This window comes from Perca flavescens, chromosome 15, assembly GCF_004354835.1.
Source record: "Perca flavescens isolate YP-PL-M2 chromosome 15, PFLA_1.0, whole genome shotgun sequence".
Classification (NCBI taxonomy): domain Eukaryota; kingdom Metazoa; phylum Chordata; class Actinopteri; order Perciformes; family Percidae; genus Perca; species Perca flavescens.
The window spans coordinates 13917251-13945164 of record NC_041345.1 but is presented as its reverse complement, the minus strand read 5'-3'; the positions used below and the strand labels follow the sequence as shown (position 1 = coordinate 13945164).

Here is a 27914-nt window from a genome sequence, read left to right as displayed (position 1 = left end):
AATGAATTGGTCCTACAATAGCTTTGAGCAACTGATGAACCTGTTGATTACTGATTTATATTGAAACTATATTTTAAGATGTAAGCCACTGTCAAAGCCAATCTTTGCAACCTTCCCCAGTGTATATAGATGAATAATTGCAAAAGACAGCACATAAAGTCCAGAATTTAGCCATGCACACAACTATATTTCTATAAACTCAATATAAGGTATTGCATTAGCATCATGTTAGCTTGGCTGTTTTGTGGAGTGATTTTTGGGCACATTTATTGCACTTATAATTATAATAAGATACACAGAATACAAGACAGTGGATGGATACTTGTAAAAACTATTTCATCTATCATACTATCCAATTTGCTTGAAAAACACCATGCTAAAAATCCTTTTTGTGCCTCGAGAATGGCTGAATGTTGGTTAGGCAAATGGGCTCAAACGTTTCAGAGGGGACCATTAAATGAAGGCTGACACTAAGCACGCGGCCAGATTAGGATCTTCATATCTGCCAGCATCTGCCTGATTGGTGCAGGATAAACAGACAGACTCCTGGACAATTAAAAGCAGTGAGTCTCACAGAGTCAACAGACACTTACACAAACACACAAACACCAACATACACATACGCCTGTGAATATCAATGTGGCCTGACACAAAGCGAGCAAACAAGCGGTAAATGCAGAGTGTCCCGTCAGTAGCTTTCATTGTCACGGAGCAAAGCTTCACCGCTTCACTTCTGATAAGAGTCAGCCACACAGTAACCAGCTCTGGAATTGGTTAAAACATTAATGGAAGGGGTTGAGATTTTTCTTACAATTTCCCTTACCAATCCGTTCTTTAATCGAGAGCATGCAACTCGGGGTGAAAGTTTTCATGTCAGCTACAACATGGTAGTTGCTGAATAATACATGATGAATTGGGTTCTGAGGAGTTGTGGACTGCCTACCTATATTTGTCTGGATGGCAAAATTGATCTTAGGTGACACACACACACACACACACACACACACACACACACACACACACACACACACACACACACACACACACACACATTCATGCTCGGAGAATAGCCCATATAATACAGATTTACATACAATTATACATATACTGTAACTCCCACTGTGCACATTTGGACTCAAATAGATTCTAACCACAACCACGTATGCACACACACCCTCCCACACACACATCCACCCAGGGGTGAGGGCTGTCAGTCAAACATATCATCAATTGAAGCCTTTTGTCCAATTTTGTCTAATTGGTTCCCCTGCTGCCTGCTCTATCTCTACCCTTCAATCATTCCGCCTGCAAAGTCAATAGGGGCGATATAATAATCCGCTTTATCATTGAGAGGTAATTCAATGATGAACACAGGGCCGGCGCCAACATTTGTTCATCAACTACTCTGCTCAACTTCGCTCATTTTGTGTGTGTGGGGGGATTGGAGAAAATATGTGAGCAGTATTGAACTTCTTGGAGTTCTCTGAAGTGAAAGATATTCTGGTTCAGCAGCTCAGCGTTGAACCAACATTTCATATATGAGTGTATATGAGACACGCGCAGAAACACATAAGAGTCACATGCACTCACTCTCTACTCGTACAAAGGTAGACTTACATACGGCTGCTGGAGGGAATCTTACGTCCATCTCTGAACCAGGTGATCTGTGGCCTGGGGAAGCTGTGTATCTGCGGTGCGTGGATGAGAGCCCCCTCACCCTGGGATACAGTTTGAGACCGTTCGCCCTCCACAAAACCACCCATATCTAGCAGGCATAAAGAGAGGAGTGTAAGAAAGTGAGACAACGAAAGTGAGCAAAAGAGGAAAGTTAATACTAGGAGAGAAAATGTGGGAAATGGATGCCAGCAAAATGAAAAAGAAGAATTGTCATTATTTCCACATTATTTACCTTTTTCAAACGCTAAGCTCCTTTCCTCCACATACTGTGCCTGACAACCCTTTAACAAAAACAGTGTCCTCCCCTTACTCTCCCAGATGTATAGAAAGAAACTTGCACTTACAGGCAACCTGCACTTCAGTACTGCACTGCATTAAAGCACCCACTCGATTTCTCACAATGCAGCGGTAGTGTCCAGCGTGCAATCGGTCCAGCGAGGGGATCAGGTACCTAATGGGCACACACAACACAAAGTGCCATTAGTCATCATCAGCATGACAGAAAGCAACATTTGTCATCTTGGTGCTTTTATTCCCCACACTCAAGACGCTAAATTAATTGAGATGTTTCAATGAAACAGTTTAAATGGCATTCCACTTAGCCATTAGACATAGATGTTCTAAATTAGGCATATAACAAAGCAGCCTTGAAGTGTGATTCAGTGCTGATGTACAGATGGACAGTAGATGATAAACTAAGGAAAGAAGGATGTAATATTAAAGCCAGCTGTAGTGAACAGCAAAGAGAGTTTCTGACAGACTGGCTGGACTCACAAAACCCCATTGTTATCCTGTATCTTCAGTCAGTGGAATCAAATCATATGATCACCTCTTACCTGTTACTCCTGGGCATTCCTGATGTGCATTCATGTTAAATGGTTTGTGTGAAATTCTAGGTAGATAATCCCAGAGCTGAGTCCCCTTTAATTGGTTTGCTACAGCCAGTTAGGAGTGCGGAGTCGGCCCTTCCATGTTCCCCCTGCACTGCAATGAGTGTGTGTGTGTGTGTGTGTGTGTGTGTGTGTGTGTGTGTGTGTGTGTGTGTGTGTGTGTGTGTGGGGTGTCTGATTAAATGGATTCCAGTTCTCCTCTTTGATCAGGGCTGGTGAAGAATAACAAGCAGAGGGCTGCAAAGAAGCAGACCCAGAGACTAAGCCACGTGAGAGCACAGCCAAAAACTGAGGAAAGACAGGAGAAGACGAAGAAGACGAGGGGGAGAAGAGGAGAGAGAGGATGTGATAGAGGGAGCGAGACATGGGAAAGGGTGTGTGGGGAGCAGAGGAGGGGTGTAGCCACTAGCCAGTGATAGCAATCAGATAATGCCACCTGAGAGAGTCTGTCCATGTCTAGGGGACTAGCCAGACTGTGAGTAGAGAGTGAAGAAAACGAGCTAGAATTAGATAGAAAATGACTTTCACTGTGGACTGCAACTGTGACTTGTGAACACACATGCAGACACACAAGCATACAGTAAATGGGCAAATGGGCACACTGATGCATACACACAAACACACAGAGAGGCTTTGTTAGCACAGGCTGAAGCTTTCTCTTGCCACAACTCGCCATTAGTTGAATTCTTCCACATTGCGTTCGGAGGCTGAAGTGTTACAAAAAAAGGTGCCCAGATGAACTCCACGGTCAGTGAAACAGCACCTTATAGCCCACCCACACAGCACAATCTGATGAAAAATATGCATTGTTATAGCACCATGCTAAATTTGTTTATGTATTGTTCTATATGTATTTCTGTTAACAAAAATATATGGGCTGGTTCAATTATCCCTGCATACATAATAACGTTTGCATAAATATAGAGAAACACATAGTTTGTGAAATGTCTACTGCTGTAAGTAGCCCTTGAACATCTCAGGTGCTTTTCTTCTGTATTGGGTGTGACCAGTTGTCAATTTTGTTAGCCTATCAGTGCCAATCAGAGAGGAGTCTTGCAACCTACTGGGTTTTTTGAGGGGGCGGGACTTAAAGCAACACTAGAGCACTTTTCCCACTTCGGTCCCCCTACAGGTTGGAAGCTGAATTGTCCATTACATTACATTATGCAAGTTTGCGAGATTGGGTAGCGGATCTGTAGTTTGAATGAGACATAATGAGACATTACGCTTCCAACCTGTAGGGGGACCGAAGCGCGAAAAGTGCTCTAGTGTTGCTTTAATGGAACAAGAGACAGATTGAGTATATATTTTAGTTTACTCAATGAATGGTATGTATTTCTTCTCACATTATTATCCTTGATGCTTTGGCAATATTTTTATTTCTGACATTCATGCCAATAAAGCGAGAGAAACGGGAAACAATCAGAGAAACGCTAAGAGCTGGTTGTAAGTTCAGTACATCGGATGCTGCCACACGTGATGCTGCAGTAGACATGCTCAGGACTTTCCGCTGCATGGCAGAAGAGCCTGAGATTTGCACACAAACACTCAGGACAGGTTTCTTCATCTTACAGCTTCCCGCTGGACAGAGGGTGTGAAAAGACTGCTACTAACAGCTTTCTGAGTTACCGAGAAACAGTGAGTACAGACAATATTCACCTTTCAAATGAGCTCCAACGAGCGTGCTAGTAATGTCATTCATGTGTTAAATAAGAGATATAGTGGCTAAGAATGAATGCATGGGAGTTTTAGGCTCACGATAACAGTATAGCTATATAATAAGTACAGATGGCCCAATACCACTTTTTTGCTTCCCGATACCGATTCCGATACCTGAACTTGCGTATCGGCCGATACCGAGTACCGATCCGATACCAGGGTGTCTTATATTTCATTATGTTTTAACAGCTGTATACTACTATCCCTGTATGGATGTGATATGATTTCTATCTTTGTTGTCGGTCTGGCTCAGGTTAAACTCTTTGTGAAACATGAACAAACACAAACAATGAATGCCCCAAAACTTTCTTTTATTCTCCAGTTTGACAGTCAGTTATAACGGAAAAAGAACATAAATAAACTACTTTAATGTAGATTTTCTTTAGGGCTTTATTACGTGATATCGGATCGGTGCATAAACTCCAGTACTTCCCGATACTGATACCAGCGTTTTAGGCAGTGGAACATCTCTAATAATAAGCTAACTAGGCCTCTCTGCATCCTGGTCAGAGTCATATGCCTGAATTTGTTGGCTACTGTAGACACATCCTACTTTTACATTTTAGTACCCCTGATCAATTCATCTCCCATGCAACGGATGTATCAGATTTGAAGGGGCACATAATAATCCTGTAACCAATTAGAATTGAGTTAGTGGGCTACAGTTAGATTTTGTTGCAGCAATGATAGTTTCAACAAACCGCAGGAGAAAAGAAGTTATCTGCTCACACCATCTCTGCATGTTGCAAACAGTGTGAGATACAAATTGGAATGAATCTGACAATCCCCTGAACACAGTGTGTTATGTCTCAGGGGAGACAGCAGCCAAATCAGTCCTGAATAAATCCATAGAAATGAGCCTTGAATATGAATAAAAATGAGCTATGAGCTATTAGTTACAATTAAATGCTGCTAAAATGTCTCATGTAGTAAGCTAATTATAGTTGATGAATAAAAAAAAAATGATAATAGAATCAGCAGGCAAGGTTGCGTTCCTTACCTGTATTCCAAGGAGAAATGTGTGAGCTTGGTACCATTGTAGATCCATTTGAATTCCAGGGGCCAGCTGCCCTCTGCCATGCAGGTTAGGACCAGGCGGTTCCCCTCCAAGTGAACCTGGGTCTGAGGGGGCTCCATCTTAAAATAAGGTGGGACATCATCTGTTGGAAAAACAAAGAAAAGAAGGAAGGGAAAAAACGTAAGAGACATATTGGGAAAGACAGGAAAAAGAAGAATGTGAAGCAGTCAGAGCGGTAGTTGGTTAAAAAAGGCAGTGATTTGGTGATTCAGTAACAAGCTATTTCCATTTTTTTCTACTGCACTGATTGGGAACTTGAAGGTCAAGAGGAAAGCCTGCCAAACAGAACATGAAATAAGTTGTTGCTGCAAAAGCAGCTTACTCTTTTATTTCAAACTGAAATGTGCTGGCAAAGAGGTAGAAGAGCAATTTGTGCAGCAGAGGAAGTGTAAATGAACTCGTCCATACCTCTAGATCAGTAAAAGAGGATGGGAAGAGAGATGGCGGGGGAGAGGCAGAGGGAGATGGAGCGAGGAGGGAAGGGGGAATAGACAGAAAGCAGATGGAGAAAAATACAGCAGAGATTGTACAAAAAAAAAAAAAAAAAAACAAGCAAGTAGGAGGAAGAGAGAGTATAAAACTAGGAAGCCATGGGGGGTGGGGGTGGTAGGGGCTGCTTTAGAAAACACAAAGTTTCCGAGCCTTAAACCCTCTTCTCTGACAGGATGAGTTATGCTCTGTGCCTCCCTTCATTTATCTTTATAGTTCCCTAATGCAGCCAGATTATACAGGCCCCATCCGCAACACTGCACACAGCCAGTGCAGCCACAGAAAGCCTTTAAGGTGATACGCAAGGTCCAGGGCTGAGCTTGGAGACAAAGTGCTTTCATTTGAGCTGATGAAAAAGGCATGATCAGACCTATTGATCTGTCTGCCTCGCCAGCCACGGGCGACACTGAGCCGATTGTGCCAGTGTTTGTGGCGGGCTAATTAAAGTCTGTATTAATAGTTGCAGTAAGCCGCCAAGGCCTGAAGCACGCCTGGTTGTAGGTCCACCACACTAGGCTGACTCACTCTCATGGCAGATTGCTGGAGCCTCTTTCTCTCTCCACATCCACACGCATTTTCATGCCCAAGATTTATGGTGGTGAAAGCAGAGGATGGTGTGGTGGAACTGGGTGAATGTGAGGGCAGCCTTGCCGAGCAGGGGAGGGGATACAGAAAATTGGACCTGATTGAAACTGTAAATAGAAGAATGACTCCGCACCTCTGTGTTTCACACCGGCGACCATGCGCACACTGTATGCAGACGCAGAAATACAGATAATAGGACACACACATACACACTAGCACACAATACCCCTCTGAAAGCTGCAGCTTACTCCCCTTTCTATTACCCTCAAAGACACCACTCATAAAAGGAGGCAAACAAACAACAGCCACCTCAATGCTTTCTGTTTCCAAAACCAGTCCTTACATTTTGACCCGTTTGGTAACAACAATACTCCTGGCTAAAAACCTGGCTGATCTGTTCTTTCTACCACTTTTGCATGAACCTATCCAAAACAAACTGATCTTTGCCTGAGCCCAAATGTGGGAGCCATCCCTTTTGTCCACAGGCAGTAGCCGCTGGAGTGGTAGCTTTGCTGTAATTCCATCCACTAGTAAATGCATTTGTACTTGACACACACACACACACACACACACACACACACACACACACACAATCACAAAACATTTACTTATGCCTGAAAAAAACACACAGCTGGTTCAGGGGCACGGTGGCTACATGCACTTAGTAATGCAGCTACATCAACAAGCCACCATTAGAGACCTGCACATGCCGTACTCACACATTGATCGTCTGAGGCAAGGAATATGCATAATACCAAGTTACTGATGTGAAATTGCGTAACGGGGAATTGCGAGGACAGTAATCACCACTGTGGTTACATGTTTTAGTGCCATTGTGTTCCTATTCACTGTTACATACAGTGCAGAATCGACATCCAAGAAAAGATTTCTCACCATGTAAAAGACAGCTGAAGTGATCCTCTCTTTGAGTCTCTGTGAAATCTTAAATGACTGCTGGCTGTAATAGTTCTTAATGCTGAAGGAAGATTGGACGCAGTCCTCTGCACACTGGGTTCTGGGATCTAATGAGTTTCCGACAGAGAACCTATTGTCTGACCCTCATTCTCCTCTTCCTCTTCATCACTGTGCTTTTGTTCTTTGCTGAGGTCAAAAAACGCTGATACATGTTTGTGCCTGTGGTAGACACTGCATGCAGATCACAGTAGATGAGTATGCTGCTGTCACTAATATGTCAGTTGGATGTGTTACACTGTACACATACACTGTGGTATCATCATCGCTGAGCTGATCCATAATTTGCCTCAGCTGTCATCTCATTTTAGAGCACTGTGACTTCATGGAACAGGAGCATGCTGTACATGACAAATACATAGCACATGTCTCATGTTTACAGACACACGTGCCTGTAGACACAAACACACATCAAAAGTACATAAGGGACTATAGAATCAACTTAATGATTAGAGAACATTAGCCCATCTGATTGAAGCAGACATGGGTGCACTATGTCAAAGGTAGAGCTGACATCTTTTTTGGAAAAAGTCTGGGGTGGAGGGAAGAAGAAAAGGAAGAGCATTGGCTATGAAGAACTGGTGTCTCCTTATTCCAGTGATGAACGAAGGGACAGTGGTGGGTTTGGCAGGTGCAAGGCATTGCCTGCTGCAGGCTTCGAATCCAGATGGAAAGCTCGAGGGCAGTCCTTTTGGACACTGAACTCCTGCAGCAATATGAGAAAACGGATAAAAGCCAACCGAGACGGGTCGGCAGATCTAGGGAAGACCAAAAACTGGCATGGGAGGACCCGGAAGGCTTTAATGTGGCTGCTGTGCAGAGCAGCTGCCCCCAACAGTCAAGCTGCACCACCACACTATTCACAAACGATATGAAAACACCTTATTCTAACCTGACAGCTGAGGTTGAATGGTGGCATTGCTCCAGCGGGGTCCACTGCTGCATACACAGAATTTTAATGTCTGTGAGACAAAGACCACAGGCACCAGGGCAGCTTTTTAAAGCAAGGCCCATTGTGTTCCCCATTGCGCCATGCTGGCATGCAATCACACAGACAGTGTTCACATTCGGTTTTTGTCTTGTACTCTTTATCTTGCTTATTTTGTGTCTCACCTCCTTAACCCTGTTCCACACAAGCAGCAGGGAGCTCATTCTGCACTCTTTTTATTCCTCAGGCAACTGTGTTTGAGCCTATGTAACCACATCCTAGCTAGCACTTGGCACAACTGTATCACTGAGATGTAGCGATAAAGTAGAGCCTCTGCCTGTTGAAACATTTGGAGGCGCCATTTCTCAATCACTCCACATCGCTATCTCTTTCGCTCCACCTGTCTTTCTCTTCCTAGACACACACATATACATATTATGCACATAACTTCCCTGCTCCATGGACCACTTCCAGTCCACCTCATGGCACATCATGTCATCCAGGAAAATTTAGAGCTGTCATTTAGCCTCTCCAATTGGACTTTAACATGCGAGATGGGTCATGGTTAGCCTCTCTGATGGGGGTTATGCAACAGTCATGGCAGTGACCTTGGCCTAGTAATGGGTTGGTGAACTGGTGTGGGTTGTGGGGTTGGTGGAGGGGGCATCTTAAAAGGGGATGAAAACCATCTTAGATAAAACATGACAACAAAACACCACCCTTATAGATACACACACACACACACACACACACACACACACACACACACACACACACACACACACGCCTACTGGGTTGCCTTTGGTGAGTTGTTGCTTTACAAGTTGAGATGAGAATGTTTGGGCCAGGACATGAAGCTCTTTTAACACATAAATACACACACAAACACTCACACCTTCCCCCACGAAAATGATCCGTCCTGAAGGTCAGGCTGATCTGTCACTCTGTCACCAGCTGCTGTCACCGGGACAACAGGCACCCCACCGATTTACACTCCATCACTTAGGTGAGTCAGAAAATAGGCGGACATGAAGGGAGGGTTTAAGAAAAAGAGCAAACAAGAAAAGACAGAGAGGAGGAAGAGAGAGTGATGGTGAAACAGATGGTGAGAAAAATGCCAAGTTTAATGATAAAAGAGAGATTGAGAAGTGATGTACAGAGGTAGGATGAGGTGGGGGACTGAGAGAAGGAAAACAAGATATCAAAGGAGGGGGGGGATGTCCTCCAACGCTAGGCAGCAAGGTGAAGCGACCCATTACAGCCAGAGCCAAACAAGCAGGCCAGGCTTGAAAGACAGGGAGGGGAGAAGGAGAGCCTCCATAACCCTACATTCATTTAGAGAAATGGCCCATGGATCAGCATCTGCATGCTGCATGTGAGTGCCAGTCCATCATAGCTCGATGTTTCCCTACCCCTTTTGTATTTATAGCCCCTAGAACATGTGCACCATTCATGTTGGGTTGTAGCAGGGAGGAGTAGGGAATGGCGGACCCAAAATGCAGAGAGCAGGCAGGCAGGCAGGAGAACGTTTGAAGTGGAGGATTTATTAAGGAAACACAAACAAACCAAGGGAGTCCTGTTAGCTGCAGCAGGCAAAAACTGATTCCAAAAATGAAGACAAAAGGTATAAACAAAAACCAAGGGAATCCAAGAAAACAGGAATAACCAGGAGCATAGACGAGGACTGACACTGGGGGACACAAAATGATCTGACAAAGGGAAACACAAAGACTAAATACACAGACTAATGAGAAAATACAAGACAGGTGACACAAGTGCTGGGAAACAGGTGAAACACATTAGGCTGGGCAGAGCAATCAAAAAAGGAGGGAAACACAAGACAGGAAGTAAATCGGACAAGACAAGACAGAAAACCAGAGACTTCAAAATAAAACAGGAAACTGAGCAAAATACAACACAGAAAACAGACTACCAAACTAAGAAAACCCCAAAACCATAACAATTCAGTAGGATAACGCCCTGTATGAGATCCCCTTGGTATTGATGTTGTGGCAATATAGGTTTCATGGCCCAAGTGACATGCTTTTAAAAGCTCATACAATCATGCTCACTGCTCAGAGGAAAAAGATGAAGTAGGAATATTGATTTTCCTGCTTTGATGTTGCAGAAAAAGTCCTCAGGTCGCCACAGATGAAATACCGCCCGCATACCAGCTGTGTTTAGTGGATCGCCACGGGTTAATTGATGTTAATTGATGTGATTAATTGAGGTGTAATGTACTACGGTGACGTGTCTGGGATCCCACTTGCTGCGGGGCCTGTGTGCATGTGTGTGTGTGTGTGTGTGTGTCTAGGTGTGTGTATCAGATGCTACAGCAACACAATTAGAAGCACTAGCATTCAGCCAACAAATGGAGATTTAATTAGGAGCGAAGACGGAGCGGGAGGCCAGTCAATGTGCAGCAGATTGAATTACCTGGACACACACTCCAGCGGGCAGCACAGACAAATTCACAGTCATACTCACAGTCACACACATACTCTCAGTCACACACACACACACACACACACACACACACACACACACACACAACACACACACACACAGCATGTCTTGCTGCTCCTCTACCTCCCTCTACCTTTCTGCTAAGCTTGTCTCAAGCCATCTTTTTCTTTTTGATTCCCTCTTCTTCTATTCTCTTTCCATCTTAACTTTCTCTTCTCTTTTACTTTCCACAGCATCAGTTTCCTCCCTGTGTGCTGTGGCAGTTTCTCTTTCTTGGTGGCCTTGATCTCTCCCAATACAGTAGTTCTCATACTCTCTCTCCTTGCCCTCTCATCAGTTGTCATCACGCTCACTTTCTCTCTGCGTCCCTTCCTTCTGAGCTCTGTCAAGATGTCTTTCCATCTTTCCCATCTCCCTGCATCGCTCCTTACTCCATTTTCCTCCATCCTATCGCCCTGCTCTCTGATTCTCTTCAACACTAGCAGTATAATGTATGGCGTACCAAGGGACGTGTCTGTGATATCCAGGAGCCTAATTAGCAAGTCCAGCTCCTGGCAGAGAACAAGGCACGCAGAGGAGCACAGGCACAAGGCCCGGCGTCAATTAATGAGACCTCACACACCCACAGCCACCAATACACACCCTCTGTAGCATCAAGTCTCTAGTTAGCTCAGCCTTGTCCGATGAACAGTGGAGAAACCACAAATGAACAACTGTAGCTAGATGTAGGTTACAGTATGTCGTTGAATTAAGTTATGTCTTTAATCACCAAGGGATAGTCCTATAGCTTTGTTAAAGACAAAGTAGGGATTTGTGTCTGACTTTGTAGCACTCAAATAAGATTTATGTCTTGCAGTGGTGAGTTGTCAACATATTCTTGGAGCCAACAGATCAACATTTCAACTTAGTAATGTAAGCCGGACACTATGGCAATTTCTTACTTTCTAAAGACAAGATATATGAAATTCTTTCTTTCTTAAGGAAGTGAGATTTGGATAGCTCTTATGGGTAGAACACATTGGGAAATGATCCAGGCTTGCCACCCGTTGTAGTGCGTGCGTGACTGACATTACAGTAATATTTCCCAGGTGAGACAGGCGGCTTCTATGATTTAGTAAGGTTTTGTGCGCCAGATCACATACAGATCTTTCTCCGACTTTTCTCTTTTCTCTTTTCACTAGGGAGAAGGGAGATGGTAGCAGGTGGGGAAGAAAATAGGTACAAATTGAAATTTCACTTGATCTTTTTGAGAGCTAATTGACATTGTTTGAAAAAGGAGAAACAGACAAGAAGAAAAAACAAGAGTAAGCAACAAAAAAACAGATAAACGACAGTAAGTGGAAGAAATAGCAAATAAAAAAAAAAACACAAGCTGCATCGGGAATAGGAGGCGGGCAGCTTTTCTCAAGGCATGAGAAGGTTGGAAATAGGCCTAAGTGAATTTAGAAAGTAGGGCAAAGACTAATGGAGGAAAATAAACAAACGCGCTGAAATGTGAATTCCACAGGGCCCCAGGTCATTAGAGTTAATACTGCACGCTATGCCATCTGCCGCGATTGTTTACACTAGCCTGGATAATTAGATCCTAATTAGTAGATGGTATGGTGGGGGAAACGTTATTTCACACGCATTGAGGTGGAGATGATCAGATGCACCTGCAATGCTGTGCTGCCTGTCCATCCTGGAATCCCTCTGTTGGTAACTCCATGAAGATATCAGACAGGTCTTGATTTAATTGCTTGATGCACCAGACATAATCTGGACCTTTCCCTCCCACCATTAACATATACATTTTGATGGGTTTTTTTTGGAGGAGAGAGTCAACATTGTTCTTGACATTAGGAAAACGTGTCTGCTCCTTGTTCTCCTTTATCCCTCATAATGCATGTGTGTGTGTGTGTGTGTGTGTGTGTGTGTGTGTGTGTGTGTGTGTGTGTGTGTGTGTGTGTGCAGGTGTGCAGGTGTGTGCCTGTGGATGAAAAAATATGTGAATATTTGTGTGTTTGTGACTATGACCAGAATATTATCAGGCAAAATGCATAGACTAAAACTGCCATGTCCCATTCGTTCTTTTCTCTCCAGCCGATCCCTTTGAATCTCTGAATTGGAGAGATACCACTGGCATGCTAATAGTGTTTTGCTAGGTGCGAGGTATCAGGGCGCCTGCCATTGTAATATATGCGTGTGGAATGGCTGGTGATTGTGATTCTTATCAGTGTGGCAGAGTGCATGGGCGCCAAGCAGTGAGTGGCAGGGGCTGGCAGTAAATGCTAATGGCAGAGAGCAGCTGACAGAGAAAAGAATTATTATCTCCCTTCATTACATTTACACGGCCTGCCTGTCTGTCTCACTTCCTTCCTCTGAGCCCAGACGTGAACAGCAATCATTGTTGGCAATGCTTTATTTACATGTTTTGCAGATGACATACACCTTATTTTTGTGTCAACGCATCAGCCACTCGAGGATTGGGAGTTTAGGAATTTCTCAAATTTACAATACGTCACACAGATTACACGTCAGGTCTTGAGTTGGACCCGATGAGTTGAAGATGAGTAATGAGATGAGTTAAATAGTGTATGGATGCTTTCTTTGTTGTTGTTGTTGTTTTTTTTTTAAATCTTTTCTATACCTGTTGCAGGTCTGGCATGATGTGTAGCAGGATCATCACCTTTGTGAGCAGGGCAGCCTGTGAGAAGTCCCTGATCCTAATTGAGACCTCTGGAGTGTGAGAGCTGACAGAATGGAGTTTGTCACATCAGTGCCTGTCTCCACCACATTACAGAGGCTCTCTGACCACTATTTTCTCCCGTTATCCATGCTAGTGGGACCAAGTCATGCTCTGTGATGGTGTAAGACTACCCCATCACCCCCTAAAATCACTCCTTAAAGATGGAAGCTCAAAGCTGCAAGCCTCCTATTCAACATCCCACCAGGCCACATCTCTGACCTCTGATGCATCTGAGTTTTTTTGTGTCTCTGAAGTGCACATGCCCCCCCAAGCAGGAGAATGAACACAGCTCTGTGGCATTGTGTGAAGACAGGCAGCAAACACAACGCCAGCAGGCAGACAGAAAATCTGAACGCCCTGACATTATGCTAATAGAAATCTTTTGGCTGGTTCTTACATGACTTCACACTACATTGCTCATCGCAATTAACAGATACAGTAATGGGCACAGAGTGAGAAGCCTGCAACTTGAACAAAGCAGGAAAAAATTCTCAGTCAGGGATCCTAATTGTCTTATCTCCCGCATGATCTTTTAGGACGGTTTAGTGCGAGAAACACAACTTGTGAGAATCGCGTGCGCTTATTAACATCCTATGTGAATAATTTTAAATTATGCATGCATGAGAATGAAATTAATGAATAATGATTAGACAGTAATTCTGACAGACCACACCAGAATATTAAATCTGTGTATATTTCTCTTGATTATCTAAGTACACAACTTAGGATAACAAAGCAGAAGATATGTCCACTAAATTAGACTATATAGTTGTTTTAAACATACAATCAAACTCTAAGCGTAATTAATCACCCTTCTCCTTCTAAAATGCCTGTCATCTGTTCACCTAATGATGAATGTAACAAGCCCAAATTTCCACTTGTAAAGATTGAGTCATGTTGATCTCAAAATTGCAAGCTGCCTTACAAGAAAACCAAAGCATACCCCTTGATAGTTATCATAACACTGGCACAAACTACAGCTTGGAGCCCTGGGCCAACAATGCTATCTAATATATGAGGTTCATTTTGTTTTTCTAATTATATTTGTAAGCTTGCACGCAAGCTAACATTGCTTCCAGTGTTGCTGCAGTGATGTTGGCTTTATTCTATTTGGGTTGTACCTTGCTAAAGGGAACATTTACCCTGCCTCATCCTGGATTTAAACCTTCAACTCTCTGTACCCCAACACGTCCATTTGATATACAAGAGAAGTATGGAAAGGTCTGAAGAAGTTCTGAATTTGTAAAGTAAAAACCAAGGTTAGCTCTATTTTTTGTCACAGTCTTATGCATATGTAAGAGCTCTTTACATATAAAAAAAAGGAATTACAACCACAGCAATTTTAGTCTTCACACAATGTCACATATATCCTGGAGGTTTTCGTTAAAAAATTACATAGATTTAAATCGGAACACCATCTTCCATTAGGTTAATGTATTCAGAGATCTTTTTTTCCCTCCCTGCTGTGTTCTTGAAATGTTCCCATTACTGCTCTTAACAAACCAGTGTGAAACATTTTTTTGTTGGTAATTCTTTGAACTTTCTCCGCCTCTAAGGACCTACAAAGTGGAGGCATCACTGTTGTTGGCTGCAATCACACATTGAAATATGCAAACAATCAAGCGGATATGGCATAATGTTACAACCAACGGGATGAGTGATTTGAAGGCTTGATGCGGCCCTCCACACAACATAGAGTTATAGCCTGTGAATTGCATCATACACGTCTGCTAAATTTCCACTTTTGGAAACGAATATCACTAAATGACAACCTAACAAGGAGCCAGATGGGGGAGGTAGGAGTGACACTTTTTTCACGTTTGTATTTTTCACCCATGATGGGACCTAATTCCATATTACTACATCTATAAGCCATGCATAAATACACATCAAATCGCGTTTTTTTCAAGCCTTAATCCCTGCATAATCTTCATCTACAATGTGAGCAGCACTAAATTGGAGGGAAGATTCACAAATGAACATATTTACATCAGTCCCATTAGTGAGACACTGCTCAGAGATCTGCCGCTGTTTCGAAATGCCTGTAGGCACTTAAAAATTGTATTAAAAGCACTTTAACGCTCACCATGCCATGGTAAGTAATGTGCTTTAATACACATATAATGCAGTGGATTACAACTCGGGATATTAATAAATCAACTGTTTTATTTATTACTTCTCCTTTACCATGGCGAGTAAATTACATGTTTAATCTCTGTCATGGATTCAAGGGCTGTTTGTGTGCTTTCTTGCATATGTGGGGATATATGTGTGTGTGTGTGTGTGTGTGTGTGCGCACATGTGCATGCGTGTGTGTGGTGTGTCTAAAATGCAAATGTCGGCACCTTTATATAGTATACAGTAAATGTAGATGTTTGTGAGTGTAGAGTAGGTGTTTACTTGTGTCTTCACATGTGAGTGTGCATGTATATTAATGAGGATACATCCTTGTAAGTGAGTGAGTGTGTGTGTGTGTGTGTGTGTGTGTGTGTGTGTGTGCATTTGCGTGTGCGTGTGCGTGTGTCTCTCTCTCCAGTTGATCCGTGTACATTTGAATTCTTCATCAGATTAAAGAGACAGATCAAAGCCCATCATGTTCCTGGCTGAGTTGAGGGGGATCATTAATGATGGGTCAACGGGGCATCATTATGCTACCCCTGCAGCATGTTTACTTTTCTCAGAGTCTCATTGTACGTGTGCGTGCACCCGTGCGTGTGTGGTGGGTGCACATGTCTGTACGCGATCATCCAATGCATCCATATTGCTCTCTGATCTCTGCACAGTGTGTGGGAGGAACACAGGTCTCTCCTGTGGCCCATTTCCCCACAGACAAATGCTGCTCCAGCGGTGAGAGCTAGCCTCATCTATTGTACCTCCTGCCTCCATCAACTCACTTTCCATCTATTACGACCCAACAGGCTGATCTTCATGGCTGAAGCTCATTGTAAAACCCTAGCCTTGCTGATTCAATAGGCTCTGGAGGGTTCTGACAATGACCAATTCACTCATGACTATTATTCATCACAAAACCTTTCCAGCTCTCCAATAAAATCCACCACCCACCTTTCCTACTCTGTTTGGTATGCTGTAACAATACATCACTTACAAATGCTTTGTTGCCCCTACCGAACGTACCATGCACACACAAACACACAGACACACATCACTTTTCTCTTACAACTCCACTGAACAAACTCATTCTCACCTCAGAAATCACTATTTTGGTGCAGGGCTATTCCTTCTCTTAGCAGTTTCACATACATTCTTTCTCCCTTTACAAACATTCCCTCCTGGCTGCCTTCTACCATCCACCCTTCTCATCTGCAAACTGCTCTTTTCCACTTCCAACTTTGTCTCTCTCCCTCCCTCTCTCACCTGCAGATGCCACCCATCCGCTGCCTCTATGCCTGACTGCTTTGACAGGCCCGAGATTCAAGCAGGGGGGATTTGATCCCTCCATGAAGTGAAACTCTGGCAGTGGGCTCCACTCTCAAACCGCCGGACGCAGAGCCCTGAGCCACCGATTAAAAAGTCATGAAGGCTTTTAGGGGCATGCAGGGCTGCAGTTTTCCACTCCTCTGTGGATTGGCTGCCTGAAAATAGTCTTTGTGTTCCTGAGACAACAGTAGAACATGCAGGAGGGGGAGGAGTTTGAAGAGATGCAGGTTAACAGAGCAGCAGTGCGTGGGCCACCTCGCTCTCCCCTGTGCTCTTAAGCAGCACTCTCCTGGCCCCTCACTTTCTCAGATTACATGAAACACCCACAGTCTATATACACTGTACATCATTGTATTGTCCAGGCTTTACCAGCATGGGGCTACAGCTCTTTTAAAGTAGTGGCCTCCTCCTTTCTTTTCCATCATGCCGAAATCAGCTTGGGCTAATACACATCCGTGCTCAGGCTCTTTATATCTGACAACACTTCATCCTCTTGTACAGAATGGTAACATCTGGCAGCATATAGAGTACCCATGCCTCCTCTGAAGATGAGTAAATGGACTAATGAGAATGGCTGTGAGCTAGTATATCATCCACCTGAATAGCTTGCTTTATAAAGGTGCCACACAAATCAAGTAGGTGACCACTTGCCTCATAATGGCTGCAAGGACAGGTCGTATACAACAATATACGTGTGAAACAAGACCTTAATGTGCTGTGAAAAAAGTCTGTCCTCCCAGCATTGGTTTACTCTTACCAACAGCCATCCATACTATTGTCACAAATAGCAGCCAGCCACTAATGGAATCAATAAAGCCTTGCAAATATTTACAGGACAAGAGAGCCTCAAGGCAATCAATTCCAATCTATAGGACGATGGAAGATTTCTACTGTGGCAGTGTTTTAGGTTAGAAAAATCAATAAAGTCAGCTTTGGAAAGAGAAGGAAAAAAATAATCGTATTGCAGCAGCACCCCTTAGTCTTTCACTCACACGCTCTCCTTCCTTCCATCATTCTGACCCTTGTTTAGGTTCCTCCTTTTTTTCCCCTGCAGTCGTCCAAGTTTGACATTGCCGGCCACACCTCCCAGCAGGTATTGGCAACCGCAGGGAGTGCATCCAGCAAGGTAGTGGGAGACTTTTTAAAGAAGGCAGAAGCTAGTGGATGTGACAGGCTGTTGAAAGCCTGGGAGATAACAGCATATGCTTCTGGAAGTCTTAACAGGTAGAAAGGTAAAGTAGAGTGGGGGGGGGGGGGGGGATGGAGGGGTGAGAGGGCCAGTCAAATTCTCCAGATAATAGGATATAAAAACAATGTTGCTCAGTTCCTGCATATATACACAGGAAACAAGGACGGCAGGCTGAGTGACGGAAAACGAAGCATTGAAGCAGTGCAGAGAATAAGAAGTAGGGTATATTAAAAACAGATTGCTTCCATTTCTCTCTGGGGGCAGATTTTTTTTATGCACAAGGTTGTAATCCCTAGTTTATGTTCTGTAGTAACTAGCTCAATAAAATACATCAACCTAGCACATAAAAAGTGAATAAACGGAGTATATAAAAGTGTGTCAGGGCAGCAAGAAGCTATAGAAGTCAAGACCGCCCAGAGTGATCACTGATTTATTGATGCACTGATGCCTTGTAGTGCAGTGACAAGTTCAGCAACTTCTGATAAATAGGCGATAATGTCAAGCTTTTCTCTGGTGGGCACACAGTTTCCAGGCCTCACGCAGCTCCCTTTTCTCCAGCCTAATGAGCAGGTAGTTGGAGGGAGAGGATGAACGGAGCAGAAAGAGTGTCTCTCTCTAACTCTCTCTGATGCCACTTGCTGTGTATTTGCGCTCTCATGCACAGAGCTCCTAGAGAGAACGATCAGACGGAGCTACAGCTTCTGCCAGCGGCTATCAGTGTCTCTTTAACAACTCCACCTTCCCTCTGTGGGAACATACATGTGGGAAAAAAAAACTGTGTGTGTGTGTTAAATAGCCACACACAAACCCTCTGGTGGCCAGCTTTAGCATAAACAGACCATTCTAAACAGCTACACAAGGGCATACAACAAGTGTACGGTTAATAGCGGAACCACATGTCACTGTACATATCACATTGCGTTCCAATGCCCCAGGGCTCGAAAACCCAAGTACCTGGTCGACTGCTTCATCACCAAGTGCCTGTCTCAATGTGTGCGTGTGCAACAGTACAGATAAATCAGGCAGATATGTTCATTAATCAACAGTTCCACCATGGTTTACGTTTTGCACTGTATGCATCATGCAGAATACTGCATGGTCCACACTCCAAAAACAACTGTATCCTCATCTGATATATATATATATATATATATATATATATATATATATATATATATATATATATATATATATATATATATATATATATATATATATATATTTCACAGTTCAATTAATTGAATTTTTCAACTGAGCTGTGAGAGAAATCCAATAAACAGATCAAACTGACAATGCACCAGACAGAAAGTGTGTAAGTGTATGTGCATGCCTGTGTGTTCATAGGAGATAGAGAAAAGAATGGACGGAGAGAGAGAAAGAGAGAGACTGACAGCACAAATTTGAGGGCCTACTTGGCAAAGCATATGTGGTTCTGACTGCCAACTTGTGAAAAATGTCAATTACTCTCTCTACATCTAAAACTTTTATAAAAGGTTTCTGGGCTGTATCAAAGCCTTCCACCTCACCAGCTCCCTCAAAAATATTTTCTCTCAGAGAAAATCAGCTTTAATTATTGAGAGCGTGGCTTCAAGTTTATTAGTGTTTTTCAGGATTTCCTTCAAAGCAGTCCAAGGAGCTGTTGTGCATTTCAAAAATGATCTTATTGATTCTAACATGCTTTCCAATTTGAAAAAAGACATACCGTCAAAAACCTAAGATCTGTTGCCTGCAGTGGAGGGCTTGTGATTCATTACAAAGACAACTGTTTGCAGACACAGAGGAAACATGTAATAGCAGCAAACACAGATATCACTCTGGAAGGAAATGAGAAACAAACAGAAATCCGCAGAAGAGAGGTTGAAAATAAATAAAGATGAGTGAGCAATGATGCTTGTGATCAAAAAATCGTAGCGGCAGGTGGTCTTGCTAGTCCACCATATGGGGGATCAGACCTCCTGGCCCCATCATAAACTGACCCAAGCTCAGACTGCTTTCACAGGAAGGTATATCTTTCCCAGCAGTACATCAGACAGACAAAGAAACAGGCAGCCCTGATCTTTCTACTTCCATGAGCAACATTGTTTTAATCCCTTCTGGATCAAAGGGGGCTGCAAGCTTTGCCTCCCTTTCATTAAGGAGAGATAGAAGACAGAATGGAAACCCTCCCTGTTCTCCAAGACTCAACGGCCAGGTTTGATCAATCAATAGCAGACCACTAGATCTGGCCTAAGTGCTCCTGCTGTAATCACTCTGGAGGATGATGTGGTGGGACCAGAAACACACAACCGGCCGCAAAAACTTTCATCAAAATATTCTTTGGTCTGCGAACGAGTCTAATTATACTATGCTTTGTTATTTTCAATACCAGCAGAAAATGCTGCTGCCTGACAAGCACTGCCTCAGTCCTTAAGTCCCATCGCTCAAAACATGAAAGTCTGAATGCTGGTGAAGGGACAGAATAGGGATCAGCCAGGCTGACGGAGTGCCAGTACAACTGGGCTGCTGTCTGACTTTACCATTGTTTTCCACTGGTGGAACATAATCTTCTTAATCTCAAACTAAACTTGCAGAACAATTGACCCATTTTCATATGCAGCTTCTTGTCTCTGAATGTGTGCCCATATCTAATTTAGAAGTGTTAGAAATCCCTCTTCAATCTAGGTGATCTGTTCTCACCAACCTGTCTCCACATTCCTCTAATCCACTCTGATCTAATCTAATGCATATCAGCCAGAGAATGCCATGTTTATGTATTGAGTACTCAGGTTCTGCTGTGCTGTCCTACATGTGTTTAACACTGTTGGGATTCCTCACAAAAGTAATACTAGCTACTCTTTTATGCGTTGTGAATTTCATTCCTTATTTTTTTTTTTTTTACCAATTCTTTCCTTGCTTTTTTTTGTACATTCGCAAAGTAAATTCTCACATAAGTGCTCTACTCTCAACAGGTTAAGTACATCCCAGCAGCGCAAGGCAGGCTGTATGGGTTGTTGGTCGATCAAAGGATAAAAATCTGTTTTTTTATATTCACAGTTCTGACGTCCAACTCAAGCAAAAGTAAAGAGAATATTTTCAAAACTATTTTTGGCATTAAAAAAAATAAAAAAATAAAAAGGCTTTTCTTTAGGCTGAAAGTAATCATAGTTATTGGTTATAAACAAAAATGTAATCTTACATTTAAAATTGGATTAACAGGTCCAACTCCTAATAAGAAAAGTCAAGTTACATTTATTTGTGCAGCGCCTAATCACATGAGTCTCAAAGAGCCAGACACCCACATTTTAAAACAACTAATGACTGGTTGCTTTTCAGTGTAGAATGAAATCACTCATGAATTTGTTTTCACCGGAGGGAGTTTGACATATTTTAGCATATGTCTTATGATTAAATAACGTGGGTGAGACTGCGCCGAGATGCACTACACAGACAGATTTTAAGACTTTTGAAGATGGCTATGTGGCTAAGTTGCTGACTGGCATCATTAATGTGCATCACACACATTTATAGGGCAAATAAGTACAGGCTCATTTCAAACAGAAGGTCAGTGTTCAATGCAAAACATAAATCTTGTACCCATATTTGCTGATGTAAATTGCTTCTGATAGTTATAGATAGTAGTATAACAGAGACTGGTGAGGAAAGGTTAGCAGAAGGGATTGAATACATATTAATATTGCTGTAACTATTGTCAACTTTTAGTCATAAGTTGATCACTGTTAACATGACTCGATAGACATTTTCATCTTGTTCTCATGAGAGGTGAGATTGATTTTGGACTCAACTAAAATTGGTTTTTAGACAACTGCAGCGGTTAATTTGTATTTCTATTGCTGAAAGAGAGAGTGATTTCTACTGTACGTCAAAATATTACTGACTTACCACGCATACAAGTTGCTTACGTATGTACAGTACAGGCCAGGTTTGTATAATCCATGTTCTTGTGTGTGCATGTTCTTATCACTTTAAAAGTCTACCTACACAGCAGAAGAAGGGTGTTTCTGAAGGATTACCATCACGGTGGCAGACTGTCTAACGCTCAAAAATCAGTCGTTTTACCTTTACTGGATGCCAGTCAACCTCCCTCTCTTTACCACCTCTCCACTCTCCCTTCTTCCACCTCTCTCTCTCTCTTTCTCAGCTATTGTCAGCATAAGCAATGGTGGCATTATTGTCAGCGTGAGCTGTCTATCGTTGCAGTGTGTCAGGCTGGACCCCTCCTGTCGGGCTGTCACCGTGGTGCGGGGATGAGATGAGAAAACTTCGGCGGATTTGTCAAGGGGGAAATAAAGCATGGCACCCGACTGATCTGACACCCTTATCTTCATGGTATCAGTTCCTTCACACATAGACAAGTCAGCCAACTGGATCAAATATAAGCCACACACAAAAAATCAATATGAAGTACATCAGATGCTGCCCATCTACTAGTCCATATGAAATTATTATGACATAAGCAGCAGATTCATGGCCCAGGGAGTATCAGAGTTAGAGAAAGCCTGCATCAAAAGCTCTAAACCTTCATCAAACAGCTTCACTGAAGTTAAACAGTAGTCTGGACAGTGCCAGAATGAACATCTCTCCTTTTTCTCTATCTCTGCTGCTCGCTGTCACACACTCTGCCAAGTTTAGAAATCTGAAATCATCCCTGCCAGAGAAAAAGTGATATCTGGAAGCCATGCTCATGTCTAAAAAAAGTGTGTGTAAGGCACAAAATTGCACATCCGTTTTGTGATTTATGTCTGCTCACAATTGTGTATTTCTTCTATGGAGAATACATGTGGCCTCCACATGAAGCCAGCTAGTGAATACAAGCTTTTTCATGTTTTTCCCTTCACTCCCAGGGTGTCTGAGCTCTACTTAGGTTTGAGTGTGGTGTAGACGGGAGCAAAGCCACCAGCTGCTGACCTTTACTAGCATCAGTGGGGAATGCCTCAGTTTAACTGACTCACATCTTGAAAACAGCTAATCAAAAGGTCTCTAATGTCTTACCACCTGTGAGAAGCTGTGTGTGTTTGTCCGTTTACTAATGTGTGTATTTATTTACTGGGTCAGTACTGTATGTGTGGATGTGTGTTTGTGTGTGTGGTGTATGCACATCATATAATGTTTTGATTATTTCTTTACAAGTCAACAAGAAAAAAAAAAATTACTTCTTTGACCCCCTACTACGAAGTTGATGTGGGCTGTGCTGCGAAGGCCCTCAAAGTCAGTGTGAGTCACTTAAATTCAATAAATCATATCCTAGTTTCATGCTCATCCTTTAATTTGTAGTAACCACACGGCCGTTTCAACCGCTGCTGCATTTCAATACCAAAACCACACCTTAAAAAGTCGCAAAGGTCAGATGAAGTCATGGTCAGGCCACAACTGACTAAATTCCTCTGTCAGATAAAAAAAAATACATCTTAGGGCAAATGCTATTCATGCTATTCTTTCATTATGGGATGCCAACTTAATATGTATGGGCATAACTATTGGCATTAAATTGGCTCTAAGAATTTGAATTGAGTTTAAATACTTTGTAGAGTTTTACATATTTGTTGTTTCTGCATTCACTGTTACATTTCTTAGTTGTGTTTCTACTTTGGGGTGAATTTTCTGTCAAGGTTTATTTATGATTGAGGCCAAAGTACAGCTAGAGAAAAAAGTGCAATTACTCCAAATAATTCCCCTTTCCTGCAAGCTAACCCACTTCTGAGAACTATCTTGCCCTTTTCCTCAGCAAAGGAATCCAACCCACCTCGTGACTCTTTCAGCAAACCTCCTCAAAATCCCTCATAATCAGCACTGCTTCTTGGCAGGCTGTTTCTGCAGGGCTACTAAGGCCGTACTGATAAAGGTGTGCCTCATATAAGTAAGATGGGGTAACACTCTAAAAGTATCCACTCATCGATCAGATCATTATCGGGCGTGTCAAACTTTTCCCCTGTGGGAGAGGAAACAAGGGGAAACAAAGCAAGGGGGGAAATAATAAAAGAAAGGTAGATGTAGAGAGGAGAGGAGAGGAATATTGGGTGAAAAGATCTCATTTGTGACAAAATCCAAGCCCAAGCAATGGAAGGAGTTGGACAAGGGCTGGTGAAGGCAGAGGAGGGAAGCGGGGTAAAATGGGGGAGGGTGGTGGGAGGGAGTGGCTTGGCTGCTATTATAGCTCCCGGAGAGTAGGAACTCAATCAGCGGCCAGGCGAGAGGCCCATTGTGCCGGGATGTAATGGGAACTGTGAGATTTTATTAAGAGAGAGCAATTGCATGTGCTCCTCATCAGGGTTGCCATTGTGGCGCTGGTGGTCACAATGACGTCTGGGGAAGATAGAAACAAGGTATTTACTGTCTCACATGCGTAAGAATAGACAGCTCCCAGAAATAAGGTTCCACTTTGACGTTAGGGGCTCTGTTGCCTATAATTGTCATGGCATCCTCTTGTTCGATCAGTTTCCTTCCCCATTCCTCTCAGTCTATTATTCCTTCAGCCTTTCTTACTCTCTCTCTCTAGCTATTTCATTTCTTTTCTCTTTCATGTTTCTATCACTTGCGCGACTGGCATTATGGTGAAACTACACTAGCAGAAAGTGAACCTTAGCAAGTTTTTTTCAATGATTGCATGCATAGCAAGCCTGTACTGTGGCTATTTAGAGGAGACAAGTGGAGGGAGTGGAGAGAAAGGTGTGGGAGGACAGCACTGTGAGAAGGTGTGTCAGCTTGACTAGTGATGGATCCAGCCTTGTCTGTTTGATGCTGTCTGAGTTGGGTTCTCAAGAACAAAGACCATAAATACAGTAGGAAACCGTGTATTCATTTCCCCCTCGGTCAGTACAGATAACTATAGGTAAAGAGCATGCTGTTGATTGCTCTGTGTTTGCATGCATCTTCATGGGAGGAAAAGAATAGATTTTCTGTCTGTATAGGTTAAATTACAATTGCTTCACTGCTGAGATTTGAGAGACTCCCATTAACTATGTGGCCAACATCACTGCAGAAAAAATGCCCATCTCATTTTCTCTTAAAAGACCATACTCGTTGTTTTGTGCACATTTAGTTAACTGTGCTTTATATTACTAGTGTTTTTAAATGGCTTTCAGCAACCAAGAGTTTTCAATACAGGTCATTTGCAACACAGTGCATCACCGTGCGGCAATCAGGTGAGGTATCCGACAAAAACTGAAATGAAACCAATGTCAGCCTGGAAGGTAAGAAATCAACAGTAATGTGAAAAATGCAACACGTTCTCGACAAAATAAGTTTGTGTGTAACTACCCTCTAGAACAACACATACATTCAGTACATGTACGAATGAATCTTCATCAACGAATCCTCACTGCAAAGACAGACTTTCCTAAATCACTGACCGAATCAGTAGCTTTCAGAATGAACTACTGAAGTGCATTTCAAAGGGGATGCGGACGCTCATGCTCAGGACAAAAAACGACATTGTCAGTGACTACAAATATTTGAACTGAACTGAACAACGTATATCGAATGAGCAAAGTGATTTTTAATTTCCAGCACTAACTAGCGTTTTGTGATCCAACACTTCTTGTCAGTACCTTCAAAAGATGTTTCAAAGTGCTGTTTGAAAAAGCTCTGCTTTACTACCTAACACTGTTATGGTTAAGGTTTGGTGATGTTTAAGCACAAAAACGACTTGGTTAGGGAGAGATCATGATTTTGGTTAAACAGGTACAGTGGTGTGAAAAAGTGTTTGCCCCCTTCCTCATTTCCTGTTCCTTTGCATGTTTGTCACACTTAAGTGTTTCGGAACATCAAACCAATTTAAACAATAGTCAAGGACAACACAAGTAAACACAAAATGCAATTTGTAAATGAAGGTGTTTATCATTAAAGGAGAAAAAAAATCCAAACCATCATGGCCCTGTGTGAAAAAGTGATTTAAACCTAATAACTGGTTGGGCCACCCTTAGCAGCAACAACTGCAACCAAGCGTTTTGCGATAACGTGCAATGAGGCTTTTACAGCGTCCTGGAGGAATTTTGGCCCACTCATCTTTGCAGAATTGTCCTAATTCAGTTACATTAGAGGGTTTTCGAGCATGAACGGCCTTTTTAAGGTCATACCACAACATCTCAATAGGATTCAGGTCAGGACTTTGGCTAGGCCACTCCAAAGTCTTCATTTTGTTTTTCTTCAGCCATTCGGTGGTGGACTTGCTGGTGTGTTTAGGATCATTGTCCTGCTGCAGAACCCAAGTTCGTTTCAGCTTGAGTACACGAACAGATGGTCGGACATTCTCCTTCAGGATCTCTTGGTAGACAGCAGAATTCATAGTTCCTTTTATCACGGCAAGTCTTCCAGGTCCTGAAGCAGCAAAACAGCCCCAGACCATTGCCACCACCATATTTTACAGTTGGTATAATGTTCTTTTTATGAAATGCAGTGTTCCTTTTGATATACTTGGACACACACCTTCCAAAGAGTTCCACTTTTGTCTCATCGGTCCACAGAATGTTGTCCCAAAAGTCTTGGGGATCATCAAGATGTGTTCTGGAGAAATTGACGAGCTTTGATGTTCTTTTTGCTCAGCAGTGGTTTTCTCCTTGAACTCTGCCATGCAGGCCATTTTTGCCCAGTCTTTTTCCTGATGGTGGAGGCATGAACGCTGACCTTAACTGAGGCAAGTGAGGCCTGCAGTTCTTTGGACGTTGTTGTGGGGTCTTTTGTGACCTCTTGGATGAGTCGTCGCTGCGCTCTTGGGGTAATTTTGGGCGGCCGGCCACTCCTGGGAAGGTTCACCACTGTTCCATGTCTTCGCCATTTGTGGATAATGGCTCTCACTGTGGTTCGCTGGATTCCCAAAGCTTTGGAAATGGCTTTATAACCCTTTCCAGACTGATAGATCTCAATTACTTTCTTTCTCAATTGTTCCTGAATTTCTTTGGGTCTCGGCATGATGTGTAGCTTTTAAGGATCTTCTGGTGGACCTTACTGTGTCAAGCAGCTCCTATTTAAGTGATGCCTTGATTGTGAACAGGTGTGGCAATAATCAGGCCTGGGTGTGGCTAGAGAAATTGAACTCAGGTGTGGACAACCACAGTTATAGTATGTTTTAACAAGGGGGGCAATCACTTTTTCACACAGGGCCATGATGGTTTGGATTTTTTTTCTCCTTTAATAATAAACACCTTCATTTACAAATTGCATTTTGTGTTTACTTGTGTTGTCCTTGACTTTTGTTTAAATTGGTTTGATGTTCCGAAACACTTAAGTGTGACACACATGCAAAGGAACAGGAAATGAGGAAGGGGGCAAACACTTTTTCACACCACTGTATATAGTCAAGGTTAGAAAAACATTTGGGGGACCGTCATTGTCACAATAATAACTACTACACTAGGAAACAGAAAATGAACAACAGTCTCCTATGGCAAAGTCCCACGTCTTTGATTTTCTTTCAACATTTTACATGACTCCCTCCTCTGCTACGGACGGGCAAGTCCCAATTACCATGGCCACAAGAAGACAGTCTTGAAATATGGTCGTGCAAAAACCCCACTGCAATAGTCTTTAAAAATCCTGTTATTTTAGAGCATGTTTTAGGAGGGTGTTTTCTCTTGGTTCAGGAACAAGTGTTCGTGAAAGAACTGCATTTGGTCTGAAATACAGTGATGTGACTTAATTATAGAAATCTATGAATTCTACGAGTTGAATTGTAGATTGCTGCAATTATCCAATCCAACTGGAAAAATGTATTCTCTCGTTTTAGGAAAAAAACATTAGTGAAAATGGACTTTGCAGGCAGG

General features: G+C 42.7%; 1 protein-coding gene across 4 annotated transcripts in view; it reads right to left on the bottom strand.

Annotated features, from left to right (window-relative positions):
- The window catches only part of LOC114570403 (protein sidekick-2), an 88965-nt gene that overhangs the window by 36852 nt on the left and 24199 nt on the right, over positions 1-27914 (bottom strand). For all 4 annotated transcript variants that reach the window (XM_028600721.1, XM_028600723.1, XM_028600722.1 and 1 more), the window contains exons 2-4: positions 5287-5446; positions 2022-2128; positions 1618-1765 (exon numbers count right to left, since the gene is read on the bottom strand). In XM_028600721.1, the coding sequence (XP_028456522.1) occupies positions 1618-1765; positions 2022-2128; positions 5287-5446 (415 nt within the window). The remainder of the gene's footprint in view (positions 1-1617; positions 1766-2021; positions 2129-5286; positions 5447-27914) is intronic.